The 11,744-nt window shown below is 46.7% G+C and overlaps 1 protein-coding gene across 4 annotated transcripts in view; it reads right to left on the reverse strand.

The window, feature by feature from the left end:
* LOC121064142 (cystathionine beta-synthase-like protein) overlaps positions 1–9,016 on the reverse strand; it is a 28,926-nt gene extending 19,910 nt beyond the window's left edge. The window contains exons 1-5 of one of the 4 annotated variants that reach the window (XM_040545417.1): positions 8,881–9,016; positions 2,975–3,099; positions 2,100–2,311; positions 1,414–1,520; positions 347–481 (exon numbers count right to left, since the gene is read on the reverse strand). In XM_040545417.1, the coding sequence (XP_040401351.1) occupies positions 347–481; positions 1,414–1,520; positions 2,100–2,311; positions 2,975–3,016 (496 nt within the window). In that variant the 5' untranslated portion in view covers positions 3,017–3,099; positions 8,881–9,016. Of the gene's footprint in view, positions 1–346; positions 482–1,413; positions 1,521–2,099; positions 2,312–2,974; positions 3,101–8,211; positions 8,347–8,880 lie in introns of those variants that run through there. The other 3 variants (XM_040545415.1, XM_040545414.1, XM_040545416.1) reach the window with 3 other exon arrangements.
* Between the last annotated feature and the right edge of the window lie 2,728 nt (positions 9,017–11,744).

Raw genomic sequence — 11,744 nt, forward strand, 5'->3', positions numbered from 1 at the left:
ATTCACACCAGTCTCTTGTTGCTTAATTTTCAACAATTTCAGTTGAACTCAGTAGGACTTAGAGACCCTAGTGAATCTGGTCTAACACTCCCTTTTTCTGAAAGCAAAAAGCCCCCGCAAATTTAGAAGACATCCTTCCCACCCGTTCTGATCAGCACAGCACATTGCATAATTGCTGCTTATGTGAGACAGAAGAGGCACTGCTCCCAGCACCATGCAGGTGGGAAGGGATCCCCTTTCCTCCCTTGCACAGGCAGCCTCCACGCTCCAGTCTCAGGTTTGCCTTCTCCAGGAAGGCCACCAGAATGTTTTCCCCACACTTTGCTAGGATCTTCCCACCTCCTACCTGTGTTTCCAGAGGTTGGCTCTATGATTGTGTCTCCAGGTTTCAAGATCCCAGCTTTCTCAGCATCCTCCACCATCCTCAGGCTGATGCGGTCCTTCACGCTGCCCCCGGCATTGAAGTACTCGCATTTTACCACTGGAAACAAAGAAACCAAGCAGAGTTCTTAAACAGGAGTCATTTGCCAACAGGCTGCTGATCCTATCACGCCTTCAAGAACAACTCTTAACACGTCTGGCCCAATTCACCTCCCTCCTTACAGCAGCAGAGATGAGGATTCACTGCACTGCATTTCCACTGTTACGGGTCACAGCACAGCAAGTTTGGTACTTTATGTAGGCCACAGAAGCCAGCAAACCCCCCCAAGGTCAGTCTTTTCATAAAATGCTGACTTCTTTCATCTTGCTTCATTGTTACAGTCCAGTCAAGAGGATAAAAAGCCCTAGGGCTCCTCAAATGCAAAAGCAGAAGGAAAGAGCTCTACCCATGCTTTACCAACACCCCCTGCCTCTTCCTTGCTATGTTCTCCAGCCAAAGAGAATCTGATCAAACTACAAGTTTCTCCCCTTCAGCCTGCACTTTCACCAGTGCAGTACTCCTAGACGAATCCCTTTAATCGTGTTAAACATCACCTTTCAGGACTCTGATCAGAGCCTCCAGATATCTCCAGTATGGCTGGGTTTAAAGAAACGTTTCACTGACGCACTTCCAGCCCATTTATCACTTTCTTTGACCTTTAATGGCAACTTGTGGAATCTGCACTTTGCACTAGTGAAAATTATGAATACTAGAAGCAGTTAAAAGCTTTGTATAATTTGTAAATCCTTTTCAACAAAGTAGAAAAATTGCAGGGAGAGTCCTCGTATGAAATACAAATTGGAAGATGTGTTAGATGACCAAAAATTAAAAACCTGGAATTCTGCCAAATTATAAAAAAAAAAAAAAAAAGGAACGTTGGTTCTGTTTTCTAAAGGGTTCCTGCACTCCTCTTATGCTCAGGTTCCACAGCACTACTAACCAGAACTCCCCAGCATTTCTCATTTCTGTCTCCTGCCTGCAGTAGTACTCACAGAGTTCACACTTTAGGCCGAAGTGCTTCCCAATCTTGTTGATTCGCACCAAAGGTGTATTGCCAACTTTATTCAGGATGTTCGGCAGGATGTTTGGAGGCTCTGGCCTGGCACATAGACAAAGTCAGAAGAGACCATGGGCAGGTCACGCAGTAACAACACACAGCAATTCTGCTGCTTTATTTTACCCAGCCTTCTCCCTTTTCCAGCAGACTTGGACATTCTCTTAAATCAAAATATCTATTTGATAGAAATTTGTAAAACAAGTCCCTGATCCGGAACTCAAGGATTAATCAGACATCCAGCTGAGTGCTGAGGCAAGAATGATGTGCTCTGCGCTTCTTCCTGGCACCAAGTAGCACAGCAGACTGTGAGCAGTGCTAAGCTATAAGCAGCCAGCATTAACAACGCAATCATTCATCTAGTCAGGGAACAGTTTGCTGGATTATTTAAAATAGTTCCAGTCCATGCAGTTTCATGCAACTTCTTTTGTGCAAGACACCTTGTACACTTAATCTGGGTTCTTAGTTTTGTTTATGCATTGAAATTTAAGAAGCACCAGCACATCTACATGCAGAGCAGCATCAGTTTAAACCAGTCACCTTTTGTTTAACCCACATGGCTCTGAATGGAACCAGGACAAGTCCTGTGCTGAAAACCAGCAAACAAAGAAGAGCAATACTTACAGAGTGACATGACGATGGGGGGAGGCAGAGATGGGTTTCCCGAGCTTCCACGTGCATTTGCTAGGTGTATCAGGACGGATCCACTTCCTCTCCTTATCGTTAGCCTTACAGTCCTCTTGGTCTGTCCCTCCAGAAAGGAAGTATTTGCCAGGAGCATGAGGGCATGAGTTTGTGTCTGGCTTGAGCTGGGTAGGAAGTGAAGGCATTTCATCCTTGGAGAGAAAAAGATAAGAGTCTGCTGTAACTCATATGCCCTGCTGTAATGAGGCCAGAGTATCCCGAGTATCTATGAGTATCTATGTCCTGGTCTTGTTATTCCCTTCAGGGAAAAAGGTCACACAATAAACGTGTATTTTAATGCTCAGCTGATGTCTCCATATTATTGTGAAGATGGAAAACGTTTTATCATAATTTTGATTTGCCAAATACTTCTCAAATTGTGAATCTTGCACTGCTATGCCGAGTGCAAAGCTCAAGACAGCACCCTTAGTGACAAGATAACTTAAACTCACTAAAACACATGCTTACTGCAACAAACCTCCACGAATATCAAGACCACATGTTGTGGGAGACAGCCCTCCCACACAAAAAGATAGCCCTTGGAGATAAAGCTTCTCCTTTCCAAGCAGAGAAACAGAGTAAGACTACTCAGTGGCTAATTAGAAAGTGGTGCCAAAAGACTCTGCAGCTTCTTACGATCTTGAAAACTCTTTCAAGCAGCTCACTAGTTTCAATAGCACCTGCTTTAGGAGAATTCCAACCCCCTCACTTCCCCCTGCCCCAAGAGATCCAGAAATCCCTCTGAAAACAGATAGAGCTTTCCCAAATTCTGATGAGAAAAAGGCAAATAGTATTCCCCAAAGACCAACATATACCTTAGACATTGGAATAGGTCTCTCTGACATCAGTTTCTCCATTTTCTTAGGCAAAGGCGCAGTAGACTGGACTTTCTTCAGCAGAAAGAGTACAGTGGGTCACAGGACTGGAATCTTCTTCAAAGCTGCAGATCATGCAAGTTAAACAAACAAAACACCATCAGGAAACAGTTTACCCTAGGGAGAAGACAGTCATCCCACTTTTATGGGGAAAAAAGCCACAAAAAGAAGCAAAGATGATTTGTATAGGCAGGATAAAAAAAGTCATGCAGCGGAGGTATCACACAAAAAATCAGCTTAGTGTCATCTGACACTGTTGGACTGTGTTTCCATAAACTTGACAGCCACAAAAAGTAAAAGAAAATACTTCAGCCCACAGCATGTATGCTTCTAGAGACATCAAGGGTAAAAGGGCTGTATGAGGCCATCAACAAAAGACCCTTTATACTTTTTAGGCAAAGGCTCTGAACAGGAACATCTGCAGAGTTCTCTCCACCCTCGAGGAGACCAAACTTACAAGTTCCTCCCAACACCAAATCAGTGCTTTACATGTAGCTGCAACGATGCTGGATGTAGCGCACACAAACACTTCAACCACAAGGATGCCCAGCAGGCTTTTTATGTTTCAGAAGTTAGTGAATAACAAATGGAAGCAGTAAGTTCATTTCTCCTATTCCAGCCAGCTTCAGTTCTACTAAAGGCAAAAATCTGGCAGGAGTCTTAGAAAATGCATTTTCTCTCTAATATTTGTTTTTCTCATCACTATTTTGCAGCAGGATTCACAGTTCTTTCCATTACTGCATTGTGCTAGGCCTGGAAATGTTCTCATCCCCACAGTTACACCAAATGGATGCAAAACAGATACAGCTCTGATCAGGTAGCACTGACGGTCTGCTGGCAGACTGGAAAACATCCGAATCACAGGATCAGTGAACTTTAGCATTTGATCCTGCAAGTTAACATGCACCACTAACCACTACTGTTTTATACGCACCTATTCCTTTCTCACGTGTTGATTTGACGAAAATGCTTATGGAATTTAAACGCCCCTCTTTAGGAAAGAAGACTCTGAAAGTGTCAACTTTCAAGACTTGAAATAATTCATCTTCTGGATGTAAAAGCTTCCACGTCACCAAAATGATACTTTTTGCTTTATTTGGGTTAATACGTGCCCAAGAGCCAACAGGGGCTGCATCCTGTACTAGGCTACTGACGAGGACTAGACCGCGAGGCACCAGTCCAAGAGAGCTGCTATAGCATAAACATATGCAATTTAATACCACTCGTCTTTACTAGCAGAAAGAAAAGTTTACTTCTAGCTCCAAAGCAAGACCCAGCCTTCATTTCTATTTCTAGAAGGTGCCTTGTTCATAGTTCAGAATATCACCTTTTTTTTTTTTCCTAAAGCAAAAGTATTGGGGAAGTTTCAAGTTTTCCTGCAAGCTACTTCTACAAGCTCCTTCAGACAGCTGATGCAATACTGGACATTGACATTGGCTGCCTTGGCTCAAGACTGATGACAGACAATATTTACCAAGCTCATCTAATAAGGATACCTTGCTGCCAAAGGATCAAACCATTTCAATACACAAGAAGAAAGCAGGAAGGGATTATAGACAAGAAGCAGGAATTTTTTTTCTCATAAAATAGGGGGTGAAAAACAGACTTTAAATCACCAAACCTCAGTTTCCTGCAAGAGGGTCCAAAATTGTGGAGAAAGGGAGAGAAAATTTGTGGCAGTAAAACTTTCAAAGGTCTGAAGTAAGTAAGTACTTGTTGTTTGTACTGCCTGCAGGAAAGAATTGAACCTGGCTGCCTTCATAAGTTGCCTTTTGGAGGTCTCCCTCAAAATTGGGCAAGACAATGCCATTTCATTTCCTCTATTATAAGGCAATAAAATGAAATAAAATCCACCACCAGCAACATCCATCACTTCTTGAGCTAGAAACAGCAGAAGCTAAGGAAAAACTGTATTTATTGCCTTCAACTAAGAAGCAAGATTCTCACACATCTTTAGAGGAACAGCAATACTTTGATGTTTCATCAAAGCTTCAATCATGGGGCTAGAACTTGGAACAAAAATGAGGCTAGAGGAAAAAAAATAACCATAAGCACTGCCAGCAAAATTCCTGTCACCGAATACCAATCTTAAGCGCATCGTTCATTGGAATGAACACAAGCTCCTGTTTAACAAATCCATTCAAAATGCTTTATTAGGCATGACTTTAAATAACCCCACACCCACTCACCCCAAAGTATATAGGTATGCACATATGCACTTAGGAAGCCAAATTCCAACCACGTGCTAGCAGAGAATCAGTCCCAGCTATGGTCAACCTGGTACCTTAGATTCTGAAGAAGGACAAAATCCCAGAACTAACCTGGGAATTTTAAAGGGAATTCTTACCACAGAGCTCAGTGAAGACTTAGGAGCAGCAGCAATGGCTTGTTGCAATATATGTGAAACAGGTCAGCAGCCCAGTGTGGCTGGTTGTGTCCAGAACCAGCAGGGAGACCTCAGATCTTCGAGCTCCTGCAGTACTACTGATGAGCCCTAACTTCTTCACATGCCGCCCCAAACACCCAGCTGGCACTTCTAGGCCTAGCTAATGCAACCCCAGCTAAACATGGTACAGATGTGACCAGTCTAGGACACCCAAATTCACCCAAAGATGTAAGACCCTGTCTGCAGGCCCAAACCAGGACACAGGGAGCTCATGTGTCTTTCTAGTTGGGGACATCTCTGAGGGAGGAAGGAAAGGGGATGAGCAGAAATCACCAAAACAAAAGACAGTAGCAACTTCTTCACCAGCCTGACCCTCTTCTCAGCCTTTCTTTTGGGAATCAGACTGGGGAGGCAGGACAGGAGAACAGCAGCTGAGCACACCTTGGAAGAGCCTGAGGGAGGCGAGCTGCAGGAAAGGTTCCCTGTCTTCAGGAGAGAAGTTCTGCCAACCCGAACCTCGGTTTGCTGGAAAAGTGAGCACTCCCATAACTAGCTGGGGGTGTGGGCAGGGCCTGACTAGAAAAGCCTGACTAACTTCCACCATTGTACCTGCAGAGCACACGAGGCGGTAAAATCAGCGACAATTTACACAGTCACTCAAACCTGAGCCTTGGAGGAGCATGGGAGGCAGACAGAGATAGGAGATCCAGAAAGCCTCATGGACACACCTCTGCATCAATCTCCACAGGGAATCCAAGATCTAAGCTATTTCTCAACTCCTAAGTACGGAGTTTACAGAACAGGATTGAAGGCCAGCGAGTGAAATTAATCCCCAGACAACCTGGGCTGAACTTGCTCCACAGATATGTTAGGAGCTACAGTTCCTAAGGCTGTTCACAGTACATGATGTCAGCACTAATGCAGACATGTAGAGAGTATCATGTGTGCGAGAACATAATTAACCTGAGTCGTGTCTAAAGCAGAAATTGAGCTGTCTAAAAGGCAGGTTTACAAGGAGGATCACAGGGAGATGCCCTGAGGGCTGACTGCTCAGCAAGAGATGAGATACAGGATTCCATTACGCTGCGGCCTGAGAACGGCAGACTTTGACGCTGAACAGGTCCACAAATGAGTAAACCACTAAAAACCAGTTGTTCTGCTTGCCCTGTGGTATCGCAGGGTCTCAGAGAGCTTTGGGATCTTCACGGGTTACCAGATGGAGCAGTGCACACACAGCTTCAGAAGCTGTTTGGAAACTCCACAGCTGTAAGTGGCTCAGGAGACAATCACCCAGCCGTTTTTGGTTTGTTTGGGGCTTTTTTTGGCAATTTTTTGGTCATTTTTGTTTTGTTTTCCCCCCTCCCAGCTTTGATACTTCCTCAGTAGCAGACAGTTATCTATTCTGTGTCAGGAGACACCAAGGGACCTGCAGTAACTGAGCTATGAATTAAGAATACCGTGGCTCTCACCTCTCTGCTTTCCTCTGCAGAGCAGAGAGCACACGTGCATCCTCTCAGCGAGGACTCTTCCTTTCAGGGCTGGACTGCCATACACACAGCCTCCCAACATGAAAGATGCAGGTTGTTCATGCCCCTGACTCTCTAACATTGCAAAGACATTACAACTTCAACAGCAGAGCAGCACCCACAATTGCTGTGCTTAAAAATGGTGAAAACATGGAAGCGTTCAGTCTTCCCTCCCCACACAGAAGGAAAACTGTGTGTGCAGCCCTGAAGATGGTGTGCTGTCTGATGTTTCCTCGTTTTTTCAGTTCTCCCCAACCCTGCCTGGACTCACCTGATAAGACATGCATCTTCATTCAGAAGACCCAAGGAGCAAAATAGCTCTAGAGGGAAGGCTGCAGAATGAATGCCTCATCTGCATTTCTACCTGCTGCAGTCACAGGCTTTCCTTGTTTCTTCCCCTGTTTTCAGTTTCCTCTCCGCAGCCAGGGAGCACAGAAGGGCCACCACTACAGCCTGAGCAGTGCTCACCAAGTGCAGGCAGGGGACATCACCTGCCTTTGCACAGGTAGTGCAGCAGAGCCTCAGAAATTAATCGGCTTGCACAGCACAATACAAAGAGGGAACTGGAGCTTGGTCCCAAAAACCTGGTCAGGATTTATAATGGGGCAGTCACAGCTTCTCTTCCTAGGATTACATGTCCTCCTTAAGGCATCGTATCTTTTGTTAGCACAGGACCTCTGATAAAGACTGGCAGAGAAACGCGGATCCCCGCTGCCCGGGCAGGAAGCCACCGCTTTGGCCAAGGCATGTTTTGTGGGAAGGACCAGGTGCCACCCACTCTGGCTCCACCGGCAGAGCTTTTGGCAGGCATCCCCCATCTGCCTCGCTCCTACGCATCTCACGGGCAGACAGCAGGCACCTGCCAATAGTCAGGGGCCAGCCCGTCCAAACCTCCCCGGCAGCCTGCTAACACTGCCAGCGCCAGATTAATGATGTACCTGAGCTGTGCTCCGGGACACGTGCCCCTGCAACCCTTGCCACCAAATACAGATTTTAAAAGCGCTGCTCTGGCTTCCAGAAAGCAGTCAGAGGGTTGTGATGGGACAGCAAAGAGCTGCCAACCAGTCTCGGGAAGGACTACCTGCCCAAATGCTCCCCCTAACACAGCACCTGAGCCTTATTTGTTAACAGTGATCCCAAGAAACACCGGGTCCTGAGCAGGTATTGGCTGCAGAGGTTGCACCTTCCTCCTCTGGCACAAAACGCCCAGGTTTTGCCCATCTCCGTACCCCGAGTTCCTCCTGCTTTCTGCAGCACGAGCTTACCAGAACATGGAGCTCACGTCTCGGCTTATCAGACGGGCTTGTTTGATGGGTAAACACGCGCTGGGGTGGCTTTGCCGGATCGGGGCCAACACGCTTCCCAACCTCCATCGTCAAAGGCTTTGGGATTAGGGGGATAGGCAGGAGACAGACGAGGAACCCCTCACCTGCCAAGCGACGGCCGGTCCTACAACCAGCGTTACGGGACCTGCTCTCCAAGGGGCTCTCAGCCAAGCCCAGGCTTCCCCCCAAAAACGGGGAAGGGATGGGGGGCTGCACCGGGAGACCCTCGGGGAGCGCAGGAGAGGTGTGGGGGGCGAGGAGGAATGGAGCCCTTAAGGAAGGCAGATCCCAGCCTCCCCCCTCCTCCTCCTCCTCCTCCTCCCCCAGCCCAGCCGAGGCTGCCGGGAGCATCCCCTCCAGCCCCCTCTACCCGCAGGCTCCCCAACACCAAAAACCTCCTTTTTTTTTTTTTTTTTTTTTTTTTACCCCGGGTCGCACCGAAACCGCCAATTTCCCCCCCCCCCCAAAAAAAGATGAAAATATAATTTAAAAAAAAATAAATTAAAAAAAAAATAATAAATTTTTTAAAGGTTTAAAACAGCACAGCGCGGCACCGAGCAGCCCCCCCCCCCCAACCACCCAGGGATGATGCAAGGGGCGCCCCCTTACCGGGCGCGGCGGGGGCGCGGATGGCGGCGGCGGGAGCGCGGATGGCGGCGGGAGCGCGGATGGCGGGAGCGCGGCCGCGGGGTTAAGAAGAGCCCCGGGCCCCCCCCCGCCCCCGAGGCCTCGCCCACCCGGCGAGGGAGGGGGCGGCATGGCGCGCGGCGATTGGCCGAGGCGGGGGCGTCGGCGGGAGGCGCGCAGCCAATGGGCGGGCGGCGGGGGGCTGCCCGCCGCAAGATGTCGGCTGGCCCCGCGGCGGCGCGAAGACAGGGCGGGGGGCGGGGCTGGTGTAAAAATATCAATAAAGAGAAATGCAATTAAAGGGGATTTGTCTTACTGCGTGATTCACCGCCGTGTGTCGCACGTGGTCCCTGTGATCGAAGGAAATAGCCCTACGCCTCCGCATGCAGATGCTGTGCTGTGCAAATAGGCGTACTGCGGGGTATGGGGTGCTGTATAAAAATAAAGGGTAAGGGGCAGGGTGGTTCGGGCAATGGTTTAAAAAAAAAAAAAAAAAAAAAAAAAAAGGAGCGTGTGACTGGATGTGACCGGTCTGAAGCTGAATGGGCAGCCTTGGGGTTATGGAGAGGCCTCCCCGGTAAGGAAATGGACCGTGAGTAGAACATGGGGTGAAAAAGACACCCCCAAACAAACAAACAAGACCCCAAACAAACAAAAAAATAAGGAAAATCACTGATGATAAACTCCAAACAAATCAAGAGAAAGGTAAGTAAAATAAACAAACAGCAACACTGAGGCAGCCGTTCCGCTACATACACTAAAAATGCAAACACAGTTCGCAAAAAAAAAAAAAAAACAAAAAAAAACCAACACATTGAAGAATACGTTGAAGAATAAATACGTTGCTTTTTCCCCTGCCTCCATCTGGACCAACATAGATGTAAAACCTACATTGAATTCTACATTGTTATCCTCATTTTCCTAAAGAAAGGCTTACTAGAAAATACAGCTGTTAAACAGGGCGATTATTTACTTTAAACCGCAGCTCACCTAGCTAGTTACGTCTGAAATATGCATGTAAAGTTTGGTTTGCGCAGGTAACCATTAGCACCGCTGGGAAAACACCCATTGGAAAAGCACGTGGGAGCAGCCCCTGGCTTGCATTTGATGCTGCTAAATTACAGAATGGCACAACTGGAATGCAGAGCATCGCAAAGCACACAAGAAAAAAACATGAATCCTTGGGCCTGAAACACGGTTACAACTTCCAGAGAATGGGTGCAAATCTTTGAAAACTGAAGGCATATCCACTGAGCCCAAGGAGGGATAAACCACACCTTTTTTCTTTATGCCTTTCAGGAAGGACTGAGGGAAGAGGCACTGAGTCAGCTCTTCTGTCTCAAGAACTGGCAGCCTTGCAGCAGCCACTGCAAGTTCAGGCAGACGGGCATTGAGATACGGAAGTGGCAGCACAGATGGATTTGCCAGATCCTTCAAACTGTGAGATACCTCAGAGAAGACTTGTAAGACCAAGTGACAGCACTAGGCATGTTGGAAACTATCTGAACGTAATGTGTGATGCTAACGAGAGTGCCATCTGTAATGGCACCACAGCTCTGTACTCAACAGTTGATCTCCTTCACTGTGCAGCAGCCAGGTGAAGGTAAGCTCGCAATACTTAAAGAAAATGGGAGTTTTGTCTTGCCGTTGCTATTAGTAGCATTAAAATCAGTCACAGTGGCTGGAAATGAATATGCAAAGCTTTTCTGACCCTACTGCATCCTAATTAGACCAGTACGACCGAGCCCAATCAGTGGGGCACTTAGATTAATCTTCAAACCAGCCTTGTGAATAACTCCCATAAACCAGCAATTTGCTACCAGCGTCATAAGTGGAGCCACTTAAACCATTTCCTGAGATTCAGGAGCATCTGCTAATACTTCTCACCTAAGGAAAAAGGAGTTGCTGAAAGGGTTGGTGTATAACAAAAATTGTTGTTTGATCTGCATAGCAGTGATGTGATGCTGACCAAAATATTAAACAGCTTGCTTAGAAATGGCAAAAAAAATTCTTGTTTCTCATACCAGCAATGAATACACTTACTGAAGACTGAAAGGTAAAGGAGAAAGATGCCCGTTAGACATCTGCAATCAGTGACCGAAGGGCAAATGCTGTTGTGGTAGAATCCCTAATGGAGGAAGATCAGGTAGAGGAAGTTCTTTTTGTGAGCGAATAATGAAGTGATCCAAAGAACCACTGTGCAGTGGCGGTACCCAAAACCTCTTTGGGAAGGGAGTGCACAAGGTAATCCCATGAGCTCAAGGAAATATTTTTATATAGAGGGAGGAAAAAGCAGCCAAAGAGGAGCCACTCCAGATTTTATTTTAACTGAGTGGGAGAGGCTGCAAACAATTTGGAGGACAATCATAGTTCAGAACAATCTTTGACAGACTGGAGAAATGAGGTGGCAAAGTAAAATAGGACGTTGGCCAATAAGGACACATGCAAAATTTTACAGCTAGGCAGGAGCAATGAGCTGCTGGAGCACCCACTATCTGGACGGCAATTGTGCAGAATGGAATGTATGATTATAGTGTCATGCAAACTCAATGCAAGTCAACAATGCCCCACTGTTGTGCAAAAAGCAAACATCATACAGGGTTATGCAAACAGAAATATAGTTTGCAGGACACATGGCACCCGGTGCTGGTGCGCTTAGTTGAGGTACCATGTCCAATCTGGTGTGCTGAATTTCAGAAAAGATATGGTCAATGTGAGACATGGTTTGTAGTGCACCACAAGAAGTTGCAGAGGGAAACATGACTCAAGAGGAAACACTGAAGAACAGAAAACTGAAGAGGGGCAGAACTGTCTCCAGTTAGCTAAAGGGCAATAAGGAAGGGGAT

Source organism: Cygnus olor, chromosome 1, assembly GCF_009769625.2.
Source record: "Cygnus olor isolate bCygOlo1 chromosome 1, bCygOlo1.pri.v2, whole genome shotgun sequence".
Taxonomy (NCBI): Eukaryota; Metazoa; Chordata; class Aves; order Anseriformes; family Anatidae; genus Cygnus; species Cygnus olor.